Here is a 20,915-nt window from a genome sequence, read left to right as displayed (position 1 = left end):
CAATGATATCATTCTGGAGACAGCAGCTATCCTCTTCACTATCAACTACATGGCCAATTTTTGTGTCATCTGCAAATTGCCCAATTATGCCTCCCACATTTAAGTCCAAATCATGAATATATACAACAAACAGCAAGGGCCCCAACACTGAGCCATTTGGAATGCCACTGGAAACCACTTTCCACCCTCAAAAACATCCATTGACCATTACCCTTTGTTTCCTGTCGCTGAGCTAATTTTGGATCCAACTCGCCACCTTCCCCTGTATCCCACAGGATCTCACTTTTCTGACCAGTCTGACATGTGGGATCTTGTCAAATGCCTTACTAAGGTCCATGTAGACAACATCCACTGCACTACCTTCATCAATCCTCCTCGTTACTTCCTGAAAAAATTCTATTAAATTTGTAAGACATGATCTTCCCCTAACAAAGCCATGCTGACCATTCCTGATCAATCTGTGCCTTTCTAAGTGACAGTTTATCTTATCTCTCAGAATTGATTCCAATAATTTGCCCACCCCTGAAGTCAGACTGACCGGCCAATAATTTTCTGGCCCATCCTTTGTACCCTTTTTAAATATTGGTATAACATTCACAGACTTCCAGTCCTCTGGTACCTCAGCGTATCCAGTGAGGATTGGAAAATGATCATCAGAGCATCCACTATTTCCTCCATGGTTTCTTTAGCAGCCTGGGATACAACCTATCTGGCCCTGGTGATTTCTGCACCTTCAAGGATGCCAGTCCCTCCAGTACTTCCTCTCTCACTATGCTTATTGTATCTAATATTTCACACTCCTCCTCCTGAACTAGAATGTCTGCATCATCCCTCTCCTTCGCGAAGACAAAGTATTCATTGGGAAGAATTTTCGGGACAGCGAGCAGGGGTGGGGCCCGCTCGCCAATACATAAAATGACGCGGTGATGTCGGGCGGGCGTTCCGACATCACTCAACGTCAGTTAGATTGTCAGTTCGGTGGACGCACAGCTGAGTTGGCTGTGCGACTGCCAAAATGTCAAAGGCCTATTAAGGCGATTAAGAAAGTAATTAAAGTTGTTTAGAATGCTGCCCGTACAACCTTAAGGTTGTCGGGCAGGCGAAGAGCCCAGGCGGCCTTCACATTTTTCATGAAACCTCATCCACAGGCAGGATGAGGATTCATGAAGGGTTTATTAATTAAATAAAAACTTTTGAAAAAATTCATTGACATGTCCCAGCTCATGTGACACTGTCACATGAAGGGACATTTCTTAAAATATTTTCTTTTCTTCATTAAAATTTTTAAACCTTAAACTAATCTCCCTGAGGCAGCTCTGTGCCTCAGGGATATTTCTGCACTCGTTCACACGCATGCACGAAAGAGCGCCAGCCCTGACTCAGGGAATTCCCCCTCCACCCACACAGGGAGCGCTCAGCGCTTCAAGGCGCATGTCACACTGGGCGGGCCTTAATTGGCCCGTCCACGTAAAATGGCGGCGCAGCCCTGGTTAGAGGCACCGATCGGGTTCTTGCCCGCCCCTGCCCACCCCTGCACAACTCCCCCGATGGGGGGGGGGAAATTTCTGCCCATTGAGAACCCTGCCCACATCCTCAGCATCAACGCACAAGTTACCATGTACATTTCTGATAGGCCCTACCTTTTCCTTTGTTATTCTCTTGCTCTTAATGTACTAGTAAATCATCTTTGGTTTCCTTTGATATTACCTGCCAGTATTTTTTTGTATCCTCTCTTTGCTTTCCTAATTTCCTTTTTTACTTCACCCCTGTACTCTCTATGCTCCTCTAGGCTTTTTACAGTGTTAAGCTTTTTATGAGTGTCGTAAGTTTTCTTTTTCTGCTTTATCTTACACTGTATGTTTCTGGATAACCAGCAGGCTCTAGGCTTGGCAGTACCACCCTTTTTCTTTGGGGGCACATGTCTACACTGTGGCCGTAGAATCTCATTTTTGAATGCCTCCCATAGATTTGACACTATTTTCCATTCTAGTAGCTGTATCCAGTCCACTTTTGCCAGTTCACCTCTCAGCTTAGCAAAATTTGTCTTTCCCCAATTTAGAACTTTTACTCCTGTTCTATCTTTGTCCTTTTCTATAGTGATGCTAAATCTAACTGTATTATGGTCACTGTTTCCAAAATGGTCTCCCACTGCTACTCCATCCACTTGCCCAGCTTCATTTCCCAAGACTAAATGTAGAATTGTGCTCTCTTCCCTTGGGCTTGTTACATGTTGGCTGAAAAAGTTCTCTTGAATGCAGTTTGAAAATGTTGTGCCCTCTGTGCACTTCACACTGTTCGTTTCCCGATTGATATTAGATAGTTAAGTCTCCAAAGATTACTGCCCTATTGTTCTTGCACTAGTAAATTTGCCTACATATTTGCTCTCCTAAATCCCTTCCACTATTTGGGGGTATATAGCACACTCCTAGCAATGTGGCTGCCCCTTTTTTATTTTTGAACTCAGCTGATGCCTCATTTGATGCTTCATTTAGTATATCATCCCTCCTCATAGATTCTTTAACCAATAATGCTACATCCCCATCTTTTTTATCCACCTCCCTATCCTGCCTGAAAACTCTATATCCAGGGATGTTGAGCTGCTATTTTTTGCCCCTCTTTAAACCAAGTTTCTGTTATAGCGATGATATCACACTGCCATGTATCCATCTGTGCCCTCAGCTTCATCTACACTCCTTGTATTTACATACACACCTTTAACACTGCCAAATTCCTGTGCTGTACACTTTTTAACTTGTACTTCTTCTGTCTTTCAGAGTCACCCACTAATTCTCCATCTCCCTTTCCCTGCTCTGAGTGGTTCCCAGACCCTTGCCAATCTAGTTTAAACCTCCCTCACCACCCCAAACAGCACTAGCAAATCTCCCTGTGAGGGTATTTGTCTCAGTCCTGTTGGGATGCGGACCATCCAGCTTGTACAGGTCCCACCTTCCCCAGGACCGGTCCCAATGTCTCAGAAAACTGATGCCCTCCCTCCTACACCAGCTTCGCAGATACGTGTTCAATCACTCTATTCTCCTATTTCTATACTCACTTGCATGTGGGACTGGGAGTAATCCTAAGATTGCTGCTTTTCAATCTCCTTTCTAGCTCCCTGAAATCTGCTTTCAGGACCTCATTCCCTTTGCTACCTAAGTCATTGGTACCAACATGACCACGATCTCTGGCTGATCACCCTCCCGCAGAAGAATGTCCTGCAGCCGCTCTGTGACATCCTTGACCCTGGCACCAGGGAGGCAACATACCATCCTGGAGTCACGTCTACAGCCACAGAAATGCCTGACTGTTCCCCTAACTAACGAATCCCCTATCACCACTGCTCTTCCCCTCATCTTCCTCCCTCCTGTACAGCAGAGCCGCTTGTGGTGCCACAAACCTGGCTCTGACTGCATTCCTTCTAGGGACCAACACCTTCACCAGTATCCAAATCAGAAAACCGATTGGTGAGCGGGGCCCCAGGGAACTCCTGCACTAATTACCTAGTTCTCTTGGACTGCCTGGTGGTCACCCATTCCCCTTCTGCCTCCAAGCTCCTAAGTTGCAGTGTGACCACCTCTCTGAACTCAATGTTATTACAATTATGCAGTTCTTCCTTGAGGCTTTTTCCTGCCTGTAACTACAAAGCTGAAAAAAGAAATCGTCTTAAAAAGAGCTTCCATCTCACTCAGGAGGCTGCAAGCCAATCCGTATCCAACAAACTGCTCTGAAAACTCTGTTGACATTTTGACAGCTGTGACAAATTCCACCACAATGGCTACGATAATCCACCATATCCTAAAACAATTAACAACGTTTTAAACATAACATCCTACACCATTCTAAGAAAAAGTCAATTTATCCTAACTCCAATGTTAACGAATCCTTTAAAAAATTCCAGGATCCAGAGCCAAAAACTAATCAGCTCTTCCTTGGGCCATACTTTATATGTGTACCAAGGTTTGTTCAAATCCGTCCATTAGTTTTTGAGATGTATTGTTTACAGACAAACAGACTCTCAGTGGTGGAGGTAATAATCTAAATATAAATACTGGAAATACTGAGGAGTCCAGGTAATAATTTTAAAGCAGGCTAATATTTTTCCTTCAAAACTGAGAGATAAGAAAGACCCTTTGCAAAGTTACAAAGAAAGAAAGATACGGAAGGAAAGAAACAAAGATATTTCCATTAATGAGATGAAGTTAAATGACACGCAATGTTTTTATTTGGGAGGCAATAAACAATTATAAATAATGTTCTGATGTAAAACGTCACCTCACTGAGACAATTGGAAGATATCAGAAAAACAAAAGATACGAATAATTATTTTACAACTGTTACTTTACAACCTTCTGAACTCAAAATTGAGTTCACCAATTTCAGACTATAACCATTGCTCCCATTTCACAGGCTACAGATGCTGGTATCAGTTCTGCTGTGCCATTTACAGCTCTGTTTGACCGACCTTTTGTTTCTTTACTTATCCCACTACCACCCACTTCTGCTGTGTACCATCATCCTTTTTCTCATTTAATCACTTCTCCTTCCCCATCATATTTATTCTTTCCTCCCCTCAATACCTCCCTTTCTCTGCTTGTATGTGTGTTTTAAAACCTGTTACATCTCTAACTTTTGCCAGTTCCAACAAGAGGCTATCCACATGAAACAACTCTGTTTCCCTCTCCACAGGTGCTGCCTAAACCTGCTGAGCATTTAGAGACATAGAATCTTACAGCACAGAAACGAGCCATTTGGTGCATCATGCCTGTGTGAGATCTTTGAAAGAACTGTCCAATTTAGTCACACATCCCAGCTGTTTCCCTATAACCCTGCAAATTGGTTTTCTTCAAGTACATGTCCAATTGCCTTTTAAAAGTTCTCACGGAATCTGATTCCACCACCCTTTTGGGTAGTGTGTTCCAGATCTTAACAAGCATCTGCGTGGAAATTTTTTCTGCATTTTCCCTCTAGTTCTTTAGCCAATTATTTTAAACCTATGACTTCTGATTACTCACCCAAGAAGAAACTGTTTATCCCTACTTCCTTAATCAAAAACCTTAATTTTGAATATCCCCATTAGGTCTCTCCTTAACCTTCACTGCCTTAAGATAAACAATCCCAACTTCTCCAATCGCTCCACATAACTGAACTCCTTCCACCAGAGTTGTGATCACCCTCCACTCATCAGAATTGAGAGTTCTGAAATTTTTGTACGTGCATGTAAGCCACTAAAAGTATACAAGAAGGAAGAAAGAAAGATGGAAGGAAGCAATTCAGTTTCTTCTTGTTACTAGGAAGGGGCTTATTTAATCTTACATAATCTACAAAGTTTAATAGTAATAAACTGGTGAGGGGTGAACTTCTCAAGAGAAAGTGTGGGTAGATCCAATCACCAAATTATCAGTGACACACTCAAAATCAACAAAATGAAACTGTGACATTGCTGGATTTTCATGATCACATCATCTAAATGCACCTTGAAATGATATATGAACTCATCATCTCAACTATGTGTCCTCAGGTTTAGCGATTGACAGTATCCTAACAACTTTTGGACTCCAGTTGAGCATGTCATTCGTTATAATTTCCAATACCTGTTCAGGATGTAATTATCTTCAATATTGGGACATCAGTGTTCCTGTATGACAACTCAAGAGCATTAAAGGCCAGATTTCAGGTTTGTGAAGATAGATTAAATAATTGCTGAAAATGTTTTGATTTAAACCAAGTTACAAGACACCACTTAGCACAAAATATTGAGCACAGGTATCATTAAAAGTACCTTACTAGCCATACAGGATATCCTCTCATGCAGAAACAGTGACTTTATTTCCTTTCTCAAGCTTTCATTATATTATTCTCCCAGGCTGAGGATTGTTTACCACGGATGTTTGAATCTTGAACATGCGAAAAGAACTTACATAACTGCAATGTCAGATTAATAAATGCTACATCGAGAAAAGGTACAGCTACACCTAAACCACTATACCAAGATGTTATTGAAAAGTATGTATTTACCTTGACTATTAATAGTTGGTGGTTTGACTGGTATCCTGTTTAGATTTGTAATAATTTGTCAAATGCAGTCAAGTTTACATTACCATAATTTTTATCATGCCAGTAATGCTTGTCTAGTACTACCCGACCCTTCCCCATCCAAGATCCTCTTGCCTAAACTGTTCCCCTCCTACCGTCCCTTCCCCATCTACCTCACACTCTTCCTCTCCATCCAAACCCTCTGAAGAAATGAGCACTGCCCTAGTGCTATGAGCCTTTTACCAAATTCTGTTGCTCCTCTTCCTCAACCTCTTCCTCCTGCACTGCAATCTCATCCTCCTCTCCCCTCCTTTACTCCCATGTACCAACTCCCATTCTGCTCTCCCTTTCTCCTGTTCTCACACAGCTCCCTCCTCTCCCATGGCATGCCTGTCTGACACCCCACCGCCCATGTACACCATGAAGGGAGATCCACTAGTGAGAGAGAAAAAGACTCAATATCACAACAAGATACAACATATCACATATTCAGGAGATACCAACACCTAAACTTTAGTTTACCTCTAACATATGGTTATGTAAAGAGAATAGAACCCAATCTATGCCCTATTCGTGGCACTGACTATAACATGGCTTTTTAAATGTTTATTTAGATACCTTCATATGTAAACCCTAACACATACCTCTCCACATACACACAATTCATTGAATAAAAAATAGGCTAGTGACCAGAATTGTAAGTGCCATGTTTGGGAGATTCGCTTGAAGCGATTTTCAATCTAAAAACACACCTACTTTGTTTGACTTGATGCTATTTGTAACAAAATACCGATACTGAATCTTACTCCCAGATTACTACTGACAAATTGCGAAGTGTCATGTAAAGTGCATTTAAATTACTCAACTGTCTAACAGAGTGGTGCAAATTTAAATAACAAATAATTATTTAAAATACAGTACAGCTCACAATTTGACCAGAACATTGAAAGTTTCAACTTTAGGTGAGTGGTTTAAAGATACTAATGAATGTACTGGGACTTCGAGCTGCATTATAGTTCAGATATAAAGCAAAATGATGAATGCTGGAAATGCACAGCAGGTGAATCGGGAAGAGGAAAAAGTCTTTTTCTAATTGCACGGCCAGCAGTGGGTGTAGGAACATATCTCATCCAACAAAAACACAAAGCGCTAGAAACAATCAGCATATTTCAGCTGTAACCCTTTGTCAAAGTTTTCCAGCATTGTCTGTTTCTATTTCAGACTCCAGCACCTACTGGAAGTTTTTTCTTTTGTGATTTCCCATTCAACCTTTGTTGACACGTGTATACGCCCTGCTCATGTTCTGAACCTGGAAACGCCTCTGCTATCATACCCACCCTCCCAAGTAGTTATGCCTCTAAAGGTAATGTTTCAGCTGGGGGGGAGGGGGTTGGGAGGAACCTTTCCTCTCAACTTGCCAATAGCTTTGTATTTTTATTATCTCGTGCCTTTCTATTTTTAATACCACCATACTGTACAGCAAATCATTTTTACATTGCTTCAGGTTGACAATGTTGAACAACATTATAGCTGTTTTAATTTTGGGGGCCAGGAATCTTGCTGTGTAAATTACAAAGGGTGTAAAAGTAAAGCAATAGGTCCCAGATTCAATTGCAGGAGTTTGTTGAGTTAACTGATCCCAGCACGATAAAAGGAGGGGGATGAAGATCAGCCTGCTATAACCTTAATGGCTTTAATACTGCAGATGTTCCTAGACTGGTGCCAAACAACCATCGGGTGTCATGGAACTCTATTTCCATAAAGAGCCAAATAACTTTCTGCTTTAATTGGAATCCACGTAACCCCCTTCAATGTGCAGGGCAACGTGATAAAGTGACTGCTGCTGCTGCTAAGTTTCTCTGATTGTTATGATAAAAAGGAATTGCGAAGTCTCATTTAGGTCTGGGCAGTCTTTGTCCAGTCCCTTCCCACCTACATGCGTGACTCCTCTGACACCCTACATCATATCAACAATTTCCAGTTCCCTGGCCCCAACCGCCTCCTCTTCACCATGGACGTCCAATCCCTCTACACCTCCATCCCCCACCGGGATGGTCTGATGGCTCTCCGCTTCTTCCTCGAACAGAGGCCTGAACAATCCCCATCCACCACTACTCTCCTCCCGTCTGGCTGAACTTGTTCTCACACTGAACAATTTCTCCTTAAACTCCTCTCACTTCCTCCAAATAAAAGATGTGGCTATGGGTACCCACATGGGCCCCAGCTACGCCTGTCTCTTTATGGGGTATGTGGAACATTCCTTGTTCCAGTCCTACTCCGGCCCCCTCCCACAACTCTTTCTCCGGTACATCGATGATTACTTCGGTGCTGCTTCATGCTCTCGTCTGGACCTGGAAAAATTTATTAATTTTGCTTCCAATTTCTACCCCTCCATCATTTTCACATGGTCCATCTCTGACACTTCCCTTCCCTTCCTTGACCTCTCTGTCTCAATTACTGGTGATAGACTGTCAACCAATATTCATTACAAGCCTACCGACTCCCACAGCTACCTCGACTACAGCTCCTCACACCCCGCTTCCTGTAAGGACTCCATCCCATTCTCTCAGTTCCTTCGCCTCCGTCGCATCTGTTCTGATGACGCTACCTTCAAAAACAGTTCCTCTGACATGTCTTCCTTCTTCCTTAACCGACGTTTTCCACCCACGGTCGTTGACAGGGCCCTCAACCGTGTCCGGCCCATCTCCTGCGCATCCTCCCTCACGCCTTCTCCTCCCTCCCAGAAACATGATAGGATCCCCCTTGTCCTCACTTATCACCCCACCAGGCTCCGCATTCAAAGGATCATCCTCCGCCATTTCCGCCAACTCCAACATGATGCTACCACCAAACACATCTTCCCTTCACCCCCCCCAGCGGCATTCCGCAGGGATCGTTCCCTCTGGGACACCCTGGTCTACTCCTCCATCACCCCTTACACCTCAACCCCCTCCCATGGCTCCTTCACATGCAACTGCAGAAAATGCAACACCTGCCCCTTTACTTCCCCTCTCCTCACTGTCCAAGGGCCCAAACACTCCTTTCAAGTGAAGCAGCATTTCACTTGCACTTCCCTCAACTTAGTGTACTGCATTCGCTGTTCCCAATGCAGTTTCCTCTACATTGGAGAGACCAAACGCATACTGGGTGACCGCTTTGCAGAACACCTTCGTTCTGTCTGCAAGCATAACCCAGACCTCCCTGTCGCTTGCCATTTCAATACACCACCCTGCTCTCATGCCCACACGTCCGTCCTTGGCCTGCTGCATTGTTCCAGTGAAGCTCAACGCAAACTGGAGGAACAGCAGCTCATCTTCCGACTAGGCACTTTACAGCCTTCCAGACTGAATATTGAGTTCAACAACTTTAGATCATGAACTCTCTCCTCCATCCCCACCCCCTTTCCGATTTTCCCTCTCCTTTTTGTTTTTTCCCAATAATTTATATAGATTTTTCTTTTCCCACCTATTTCCATTATTGTTAAATGTATTTCCATCTATTGTTTTATCTCTACCTTTTAGCCTATTTCTATCCCTTCCCTTCACCCCACCCCCACTAGGGCTATCTGTACCTTGCTCGTCCTGCTTTCTACCCTTAATTAGCACATTCCTTAGATAATATCACCACCTTCAACACCTCTTTGTCCTTTTGTTTGTGACATCTTTTGGTTATCTCCACCTATCACTGGCCCTCTATCCAGCTCTACCTGTCCCACCCCCCTTAAACCAGCTTATATTTCACCTCTTTTCTATTTTTACTTAGTTCTGTTGAAGAGTCATTCGGACTCGAAACGTTAACTGTGTTCCTCCGCAGATGCTGCCAGACCTGCTGAGTTTTTCCAGGTATTTTTATTTTTGTTTTGGATTTCCAGCATCCGCAGTTTTTTCTGCTTTTATTTTAGGTCTGGGGGCAGTGACAGCTCGTGACATAATTGGGGGGTGGGGGAGAGGGGGCGTGGCGGTTCCTAGGAGACCGGCGTGTTACACACAGTCTCTGATTGTTTACCCTGGGTTTAGTGTTGACGCCAGCCTCGGCTCCGCGAACCATTCGCTGGGTCAGAGCTGGCTGACCATTCATTCCTCTGCCCAGAGCTCGGCGCCTCCTCTCACTGACTGCGGCTCCTGCTCGCTGCTCATTGTACCTGCGCTCATGGTCCTTCCTCTTTCTAAAAAGCCAACATATCCGATCCGATGGGAGCATCCAGATCCAGATCAGGTACTGACAATAATGTTCCCATTTGGTGTGTCGGGGAAAACTGTTTGCACGTTGGATTATGAACCAAGCCGCGGTTCAAAGGGAACACACAACGTTTACATAATGTTCAATCCACTCCTATTACTGAAACTTTATTTCCAAGTTTGTTTTCGGTAGTTTTTAACGTGTCCTGTTTTCCAGATGAGCTGGGCAGATTATCATGGTAAAGTGATCGAAACTATTTCAATGTTCTGGTCAAATTGTGAGCTTCAGTGTATTTTAAATCATTATTTGTTATTTAAATTTGCGCCACTCTGTTAGACAGTTGAGTAATTTAAATGCACTTTACACGATGCTTCGCAATTTGTCAGTAGTAATCTGGGAGTAAGATTCAGTATCGGTATTTTGTTACAAATAGCGTCAAGTCAAACAAAGTAGGTGTGTTTTTAGATTGAAGATCGCGTCAAGCGAATCTCCCAAACATGGCACTTACAATTCTGGTCACTAGCCTATTTTTTATTCAATGAATTGTGTGTATGTGGAGAGGTGTGGGTTAGGGTTTACATATGAAGGTATCTAAGTGAACATTAAAAAGCTGTGTTATAGTCAGTGCGGGTGCCACTAATAGGGCGTAGATTGGGTTTTATTCTCTTAACCGTACATAAGTTTAGGTGTTAGTATCTCCTGAATATGTGAAATGATATGTTGTATCTTGTTGCGATAATGAGTCTTTTTCTCCCTCACTAGTGGATCTCCCTTTATGGTGTCCATGGGCGGTGGGGTGTCAGGCAGGCTAGGCTGCCATGGGAGAGGAGGGAGCTGTGTGGGGACAGGTGGCACGGAGAGCAGAATGGGGGTTGGTACCTGGGAGTAAAGGAGGGGAGAGGAGGATGAGATTGCAGTGCAGGAGGAAGAGGTTGAGGAAGAGGAGCAACAGAATTTAGTAAAAGGCTCATGGCACTAGGGCAGTCCCCATTTCTTCAGAGGGTTTGGATGGAGAGGAAGAGTGTGAGGTAGATGGGGAAGGGAGGGTAGGAGGGGAAGACTTTAGGCAAGAGGACGTGGATCTTGGCTGCGGAAGGGTCGGGTGGTACTGGTGAAAGCCAATTCCACCTCTGGGGTGGGGTTGTGGAGAGAGGATTCCACCTGGGAACTGGGAATTATAGAAGGAAGGTTTTCAGCTCTGGGGTGAAGTCACGCAAGTTAAATATTCTAAGTGAGGGGAGGAGTGTGGGGGAAGAAGGGGTAAGGGGTGTTGTGCCAAACCTTTCCTCAATGTTGGAAGAGGCGCAAACTTTGAGTTTGCAGAGGGAGCTGTAATATTCTTGGTCTTGTGCTAACACAGAATATTTATGGAGTCTGCTGAGGTAAGGAAAATGTTTATTAAGAAACAATTTACTGTGGGTTCCTTACCATGATACCTAAGAGAGAGCAAGATCAATAGTCATTACATCACTTCCTATGTGTTGTCTTATTAGCATATCACACAATAGAATTAATCCCTTATACTACTCCTCCCCCATTATACTACATCTCCACTAAGTTTTTGACTTTAATATCTTTTTTATAGGGACAGTTACTGCTGTGGTGGTTTCATTAGCCTAGCCGACTGGGTCCTCTGGTCCTTTGGTGAAGATTGGGCATTTGAGTCCAGCTTGTGACCTGTCAGACTCTCTTTGGCAGAAGGAGAATTTGTAGATGACTCAGGTTCACCAGTCACCTGGATCCCTCAACGAATGCAGCATGTCTGCTTTTTTCGGCTGTGTCGATGAATGCTTCAGCTGTGTAGAAGGTTGCTTCTGTGTGGCAAATAGTGCACGTCTGTTCCGTCTCACCATGTCATTTTTGGTTTGAATGAGGTAGGACCGTAGATGTGGTGTATATTCAACTACTTGTCCTTAGTGAGTTTGGTCTTGGATCCAAACTAGCTCTCCTGTTGGAAGTGTGGCAGGTTGTGCGCTTTGTGACGCTTGTCATAGTTTCACATCTGGCTAGAATGATACTCATCCTCTTTCTCCCTCACCTTGTCCAAGCCATCAGCTTGTACTTGCAGCATGAGTGTGGGTGGGAGAGTAGGGAGTTGAGTTCTCGGTTGCCTTCCCATGAGGAGTTCAAATGGTGCTAGTGGAGTTGAATGATAGCTCAGAAGTGCAAAGTGGATGATATTGTTCTTCAGCAATGCTTTCACTGTATGTATTCCTCTTTCAGCTTCACCATTGGCTTGAGGGTATCTTGGTGAGCTGGTAGTATGGACAAATCCATATGATGTTGTGAACTTTTTAAGGTATTCATTTCCAAACTGCAGTCCATTGTCCAAGGTTACAGGGTCTTGGATTCCATGTGTTGCAAATATCTCCTTCAACAATGTAATCACTGCTTCAGGAGCGTGACCCTGCAGTTGCTTGACTTCTGCCTATCTGAAGTATTAGTCTACTATGATCAAGAACATTTTACCTCTGTGTTCAAAGAGGTCCATCCCAAGAGGTTCCCATGGTCTCAGTGGAAGGGAAGATAACATCAATGGTCCTCTCGTCTCCTGTTCATAAACAGTACAAGCAGTGCAGCTTTATATCATATTTTCCAATGGCTTTGAGAGACTGGGCCACCAAACAGAATATCTTGCTCTGGTTCAATATATTATAATGTCCAAATACACTGCAATAATTGCACCAAGGATATCGAGTCTTAGAACTCTTGGAATGTCCGCTCTTTTGTCAAATGACTAAATCATCAACTACATTGAGGTGCCCTCTTTTCATAATGTTGTCTGACAATGGGATTGGGTAGCATGTATGCTGGCCATCCTTTGATACAGTACTCTCTGACCTGAGCACATTCTTCATCAGATTTCTGTGCATCTCTGCATTCATTTAGTCGCTGAGTTGTTGGTGGTAGAGTTTTGGAGGTTCTCAATGCAAAGGTTACAGCCCCATGAACAAGGGCTACATCACCTTGTTTAGGTCTTGTCAATAGGATATGGGACAAAGCATCTGCTGTAGTCTGCTGTTTTCTGGGGAAGTGCTATGCCTTTGTATCAAACCTCATCATCCTCAATCTGAATTGTTGTGCTTGTGGAGGCATTTTTGCTAGTGTTCACTAAGGATTTGTGGTCTGCCTTTATCTTAAAGTTGAGACCAAGAACATAATCTGCAAACTTTTCACAAGCCCATGTAGCAGCTAATGCTTTTTTTATTACAGCATATATCTGTTCAGTTTCTGTCAGTGAATTGGACACGCAGTAAACTGGTCTATGCTTTCTCTCCACCTGTCCATTTCCCAATCCTGTAGAAGATGCACCTGCAGCAATGATGATGGATAGTTTTGAGTCATAGTGTGCTAAATTATCAGGTGATATCAGCATCTCTTTGATTTTCTTAAAAGACCTCTGTTGTGCTTCCTTCCAGCACCATGTATTGTCTTGACGTAATAGCTGACATAGTGGCTCATTAGATTGGGCAAGAACTTTCCAACTTGGTTTACCATACACATGAATCTCTGGAGTTCAATCACACTGTGAGGAGCTGGAAACTCCTTAATTGCTCTTGTGTTTTGTAGATCAACTCTGACACCTGATGCATCCACAATATGCAAGGAATTTAACAGTCAACTGCAAGAATTCGCATTTGTTGAGTGTTAAGTTTCGCCTCCTGTAGGCGTTACAGCACAGTTCTCTCTCTAATGTCATGTTCCGTCTGGGTGGCTCCATCAGGACATCGTCCATGTGACTAAGACTCTACCTAGTCCTTCTAGGTTACTTGACGTTACCCTCTGGAAGATGTCTGGCACTGATGTGATGCCAAAGGTAATCTGGTGAAACAAAATCTTTCAAATGGTGTAATGAAGGTTGTCAGCAACTACCCTTTAATGAACAGTCTAAAACCACTATTTGCATCTATCTTTGTGAAGATTGAACTCTTTCTCAGTTTTGCTAAACTCGCCGCCACAGACAACATAAGATAAACTTCACGTTCAAGTGCTTTGATCAACTGTGTAAGAGCTATGCAAATTTTGATAGGTCCCTTAGGTTTTGACACTGGGACCATTCCCAAGTACCAGCTTGTTGGTTCTGTCATAAGTGAAATAACTCCTTGTTTCAACTTAGTCAATTTCCTTTTTTACCTTTGGCAAGAACTTTCCTGGGTGTAAACAGATACACTGGCTTCATCTCAGGATGTATAGTAATGTGATATGTTGTCCTCGTCTTTCCTAGTCCGTGAACAGCTGTGGAAATTCAGCTCTGAAGTTTTTAGGCTGATCTTCTCGGCTTTCCAGTTCCTCTACTCTGCAAATCAGTTGCAAGTCAGCACAGGGTTTCCTGCTTAAGAGTGAACAACTCTGGTTCAGGATCACATATTAGGTTTCAGTGTTTTTTCTCTCTCTATATTGAAGGGTTGCATTCAGTGGTCCTATCGCCTTGAGTTCTATGCTTCCTGGCCTGTGTAGTTTTATGCATGATGGGTGAAGTGAACTTTCCTGCAACCACGTTTCAGCATCAGAAAGGGCCAATGCTGCTGCACCTGTGCCTAACTTAAAGCGTCTCTTGTTTACTTCATCTAGGATAACAGCACTTCAGTAGCTTCCACTTGGTTCCTGTATCTCCCCAAGGAAAGACATCTCAATATCATTGATATCTTCTATTTCATGGATCTTGCCACGTTTCAAAGGCTTTTCTTTTTGTTAATTCTGCACAGCCTCCTTGCTGTAACACAGCCTGAAAGTGCCCCTTCTTTCTGCCAAATTGGCATTTGGCCTCTTTGACGTGATAATTTTCACGCCTGTGTTTTTTCCCACCACGCCAATTGCAGTTAGCTGGGGCAGATGATGGATGCTCTTCCTGCTTCTGTACAGCCACATCTTTGCTTTTAATTTTAACATACTCCACTGAGTCAGTTTTTGGGATATTGTTCTCCCCATCACCCCGAATCATCGATCGATCGATTTTGCTTCCTGACATAAGTTTGTCTGCTCAGATGAATTGCCTTTGTTAGGGTTAAATCATCCACCAACTGCGAGTGATCAGACAATGCTTCATCTAAAACTCCGACAATAATTCTGTCCCTGATTAGTTCATCATCTTTTAACCTGCCATATTCACAGTTCTCTGCAAGTCTATATGGATTTTTTTTTAATAGATGTCATTGGGAACACTTCTTAAATTCAGCCGCTCAACAATGGTATTCTTTCATAGATTGATGAAAGAATCAAGTGCCTTTATTACTTCATCGTACACAGCTTTTTCTTCGATCCCTAGCCTGACTAGGATATTGTCTACACAGCCGCCCACTACATACAACAGCATACTGACCTGCTTGCCACTCAGCTTCATCATGAGGCCTGATGCTGTGTGATACCTGGCATATCTGCACCACCAGTTCAGCCATGCTTCTCGTTGATTGAGTCCTGCTGCCTAGTCGAAGCTTTTCCATGCTTGTTCCTTTGCTCACTGCCACCATGTCATATCCTTAGTCTTGTTGTCCCAACAATGAATATTTATAGAGTCTGCTGAGGTAAGGAAAATGTTTACACTATTGTGTCATCTCTTATTGCTGGCTCGATGTTATGAGGAGGTTGTATAAGAAAGAGCAAGATAATGAGACATTGCATCAATTCCTGTGATGGCGTATATGTCTCATTAGCATTTCACAGTTAGAATTGACCCCTTATTCTAAAGGAGTGAATGTATGAAGAATTTCTCATGCATATTGTCCGCTTAAGATCTTTCATTTTCTTACCCAGGTTCATGGAGAAAGTTGACGTTAAATACTCTTGTTTGCACTTCCACTCCTTTATTATCAATAATTCTTTTCTCTACTCTGTTAGGGGGAAGGGTTCAGAATAGCTACAATCTCTGCTTATTCTGTGGAGGAGGATTAGATTACTGGACAGTAAGGGTCGGACAGAGGGGGGGTTCCACTCATTTTAGAGCAATCATTACTCTCAGTGGATTTGCTCCACTGCTTAGGAGTTTAGGGCCTTTGCTCTGAATGGGGGTTGAATGTGGAAGATGAATTTTTGTTTACCGTTCAGGAAATCTCAGTTCTGCCAGAGTGTTTTGTTTTGAATGGAGTGGGTTTACACTCGGCTTTAGAGAGGGGCAGTTTGTTGGGGGCTGATGAAGAGGAGCAAAAACTCAGTGGGAGAGGATTTTTTTTGAGGTGTTGCTGGAACTGCACTCTGTGTGGGTGAAGGGATTTGCTAAATCTCTGCTCCTGGTTGGGGTGGGGAGGTCAGTGGAAGGGGGTATAGTGGCTGAGGGTTTAGGATTCTGTGGCATTCTTTCCTACTCCCAAACAAATATGCAGTATATTTTAAGTGGCCTTAGTTCAGCCTCACACCTTTATGTGGTTTACACAATAACTTGTGCTTGTGAGAATGATTCCTGTCATTTGTAAGTTAATTGGACTCCCTCATTGTTCAAAAATACTGCTAAATTAAATCATGTTTCTCTGCTTTGGCTGCAGCCTACATTTGAATTCAAAGTCAGAGTGTGATTGAAATTAATAGCAGTGATAGGACATCCAAACCCCTAACATTGGCAGATAACATAATTGCATTGGAAATAACTTCTGTGGCAACACGAGTCTTTCAAGGGAACCACCTACATCAAACAAAACATTTCCTTTATTTGATTAATCCTAATAGCAAATGTCCCATAAAGCATATGTTTTCTGGCGTAGTTTACAACAGCTTGTTGTAAGTGGGTAATAACTAAGACAGTGAGCGTCCATCAAATTGCAGGCTTGCAGTTGGAAATAAGACAACTAATCTGTGGATCTTTAGCAGCAAGTCTGTTGTATAACAGTGACTCATGGTTAAAAGGAAAGTTTAAATTCTTCCATCCTGGATTGTGTTTCCATTTGAACAAAAAGTAGTTTTCAGGCTTGGTAATGCTCTGAGTTTAGATTCTGATTTCTTGTAATTTTTTTTAGTGAGCAAATTTTAATAAGTGGCTATTTTCAGTAGGTTTAGCTTTCTTACTAGGATCTTTAGTATTGACCCGTACATGGAGCTATACAAAAAACTACATTTTAATTCCCGAAAAGCTGCATTTTCAAAAATCATTCGAAAATCATTCCCTCCTTAATATTCTTGAATAGCCAACTGTTCAAAATCTTATACTCTACTCAGCTCTATATCCTCAGGAACAGTAAAAGTCAAGGATGTACATATTAAAAGACTGTCTGAACTGATGTGGGTGAGAGATGATGGAAATCCTATTAAGCTGGCAGCGTTTCTACATTACTCCTTTTTGTTGCTTTACAGCAATGGATCTTTTAAACATTTGTTATTTTATGAAGGGCTTTCTGTTCGTCCCTACAGTTGAAGGGTGAAATTGGCTATTTTAAGAAAAGAAATAGTGGAGGCTCTGACCATTATTTTTCAATCCTCTCTGGCTACAGCTGTGGTGCCAAGGGACTGGAGGACTGCTAATATTGTACCATTGTTTAAAAAAGGAAGAAATGAATAGACCAAGTTATTACAAGCCAGTCAGCCTAACTTAAGTAGCGGGAAATTTATTGGAAAAAAACTCTGAGGGACAAGATAAATCTTCACTTAGAAAGACACAGATTAATCAAGGACTGTCAACATGGATTTGTTAAGGGAAGGTTATGTCTGACTAACATGATTTAATTTTTTGAGGTGGTAACGAGGAGGATCGATGAGGATAGTGCATTTGATGTGGTCTATATGGATTTTAGTAAGGCTTTTGATAAAGTCCCACATGGCAGACTGGTCACAAGTATAAAAGCCCAAAGGCAAATTAGCAAGTTGGATCCAAAATTCGTTCAGTGGCAGGAAACAAAGGGTAATGGTCAATGGGTGTTCTTGTGACTGGAAAGCTGTTCCAGTAAGGTTCCACAGGGTCCCTTGCTTTTTGTGGTATATATCAATGATTTGGATTTGAATTTAAGCATTAGGATTAAGTAGTTTGCAGATGATACACAAATTGGCCATGTGGTTGATAATGAAGCAAGGTGCAAACAGCAGGAAGATATCAACAGACTAGCCAGTTGGGTGGAGCAGTGGCAAATGGAGTTCAGTCTGGAAAAGTGCAAAGCAATGCATTTGGAGAAGGCTGACAAGGCAAAGGAATACACAAAATAAATGGAAGGATTCTGAGAAGGAAAGAGGAACAAAGGGACCTTGGAATGTATGTGCACAGATCCTGAGGGTGTCTGGACACCTAGATAATGTGTTCAAGAAAGCATAAAGGATCCTTGCCTTTATTAGCTGAGACATAGAATATATTTGCTGGGAGGTTATACTCGAACTATATTAAAACTACCATTAACACTCCTTTTGTCATGTGTCCATGACATCTTTGTCAATCTCTCCTTAACCCCCACCTATCCCTGACCTTCTATCCAGCTTCACCCCCCTTAAACAGTATAAATTTCATCACATTTCTCCTTCTCTTTAGCTGTGAAGAAGAGTCTTACAGACTTGAAATGTTAACTCTGTTCCTCTATCCACAGATGCTGTCAGATCTGCTGAGTTTTTCCAGCATTTTCTGTTTTTATTTCAGATTTCTAGTATCTGCAGTATTTTGCTTTTATATTTAAAAACTGGTTAAACTACATCTACAGTACTGTGTGCAGTTTTGGTTATTGTACTGTAGGAAAGATGTGATTGAGCTAGAGATGGTACAGAGGAGAATTATGAGAATGTTGCCTGGACTGAATTGGATAGGCTGCAGTCCTTGAAACTGATGAGGCTGAGGGGAAACCTAATTGAAGTGTATAAAATTGAGGAGTCCTGATAGGGTCAATAGGAAGGCCTTATTCCCCTTGGTTAAGAGATCCATAACCAGGGGCATGGATTTAGGGTGAGGTAGGAGATTTAGAGGGCATTCAAGGGGAAATTCTTTTCACCCAGAGGGTGTGGGGATCTGAAACTCACTACCTGAAATAATGGTAGATCCAGAAACCCTCAGAATATTTTATAAGTACTTGGATATGTTTTTAGTGTCATAACCAACTAGACTAGGGGCCAAGAGCTGGACAGTTGAATTAAGCTGGATGATTACTTGGTGGTCGGTGCTGAATGGTCTCCTTCCATGCTGGAAACGTCAATGATTGTTTAACAGCCAGCTAAGGTAAAGCTGTCAACAGCTGGAGCATCTGCTCACTGCAATGAGAAATTAGAGGTGAGAAACTGATGCTGCCTTTGGACTCAGATGGTGACTTTCACTTCCGCGGCACTAAGTCTTCCTTAGGCATGCTACACAGGGATTTTTCAGTATAGTGTTGTCTTTCTTCAGTACCAATGCCCCTTCCCCAATGCCAGTCTGCAACTCCAAGAAAAGGAATTCAGTATCATCCTAACTTGTTTGTGATAACTTGATGCATTGACTCTTATATTGGATTGTCAGTGTGGAGCTGTTTCCTTTGGCAGTGCTGCAAGTTCAGCTCAATATGGCTTGTATTCTGCATCAGGGCCTGACTTAATGCTGAAAGGACCTAAGCAGGACTCTTTGGAGGTTGATCATTTTTTGAACAAGTAAATCTAATAGTCTTTGTTCTCCAAAACCTGAGTTATATTTTTTTGGATGCTAACTATATTGTTCAAATACAAATTCTAAAACTTACTTGTAATCCAGCGTAATGTGCTCTTTAACAGTGACACTACGGGCATTGTTAGTAAAGGAAAAGCTAATCAACAATGATGTAAACATAGGTCACTGTGATACAGCTGTCACACCTGGAGATGGCACAGCTACTCTTCCTGTAGCCTTACAAAAGGAGGTGAACTTAAATTGTTTTTATCCACTTTTTTTCCCCAATACAGTTGATCTTCTCACACTTCCTGGAGCCAAGGAACATGAATTGCATGGTGCCAGACATAAGTATAAAAGTAAAGTGATAGAGGAGTCTGAGACTATGTTTGAAAAAGAAGTTTGTTTGGTTACTGAGATGGAAGATGGAGAGTAAGTGCTGGTATTTTATAATTGCAGTCTTCAACATATTAATGTTTTTCCATTTAAGAAATTATCAGTTGCAGACTGGTATTTAGTGTTGTGGGAATGGAAAGTTTGTTGTCAAAATGCTCTCTTTGCTCTCCTTACTGCCCCAAGGAAAAGGTTTTGATTACTGAAGAAGGGAAATGGAAAATATGTACATAGCGGGTATAGCAATTTATATTTATTCCAATATCCGAGATCTTTGCATTGCCACTTTTTAAATAATTGAGCAGATAAATCTTTCTTTAAATGGTTCCAAGTTAAAAGAGCAATGGGCCATTATGTTTTGAATGTTGCCTGTCATCCATTGCTTGTTTACGTCAGGGTGAAAGTAAAACACAGCTTATTTATTTTTTGTCACAAACTATGTCTTTATCCATTTGTTACTGAAGACCATTTGAGCTCTGTTTCTGGGATCTGATTGGTCGGTGTGACTGATCTCATTATTCCATGCTATGTTTAAAAACTATTGGTCTGGTGTCCACCTAACCCGCAGCTTGTAACCTCCAGCCTGCTCCACGCCTCAGCTCAGTTCATAGTTCACTCCCAGTGTGCCGACAGTCAGCTAGTGAGGGTGAATGTACAAAATTAACAGGCTGGATAAGACCAGTTTTTGCCTGCCCTGCATCACAATTGCTGGATGATCATGGCTGAAATATAGTATTCCAAATCTTCTGCCTACATATACTTCCTGTTGTTATGATTTTAGTTATGTTTTTAAAGCAATGTT

At 42.3% G+C, this 20,915-nt stretch overlaps 1 protein-coding gene across 1 annotated transcript in view; it reads left to right on the top strand.

Annotated features, from left to right (window-relative positions):
* Positions 1–20,017: 20,017 nt before the first annotated feature.
* Positions 20,018–20,915, top strand: part of LOC144684308 (apoptosis-inducing factor 3-like) — a 55,806-nt gene continuing 54,908 nt past the window's right edge. The window contains exon 1 of the mRNA XM_078547930.1: positions 20,018–20,152. Within this exon, the coding sequence (XP_078404056.1) occupies positions 20,106–20,152 (47 nt within the window). The 5' untranslated portion in view covers positions 20,018–20,105. The remainder of the gene's footprint in view (positions 20,153–20,915) is intronic.

The sequence above is a fragment of the Cetorhinus maximus genome, chromosome 9 (genome assembly GCF_964194155.1).
Source record: "Cetorhinus maximus chromosome 9, sCetMax3.hap1.1, whole genome shotgun sequence".
NCBI lineage: Eukaryota > Metazoa > Chordata > Chondrichthyes > Lamniformes > Cetorhinidae > Cetorhinus > Cetorhinus maximus.
The sequence above is the reverse complement of the archived record's forward strand: the minus strand, read 5'-3'. Positions and strand labels throughout refer to the sequence as shown.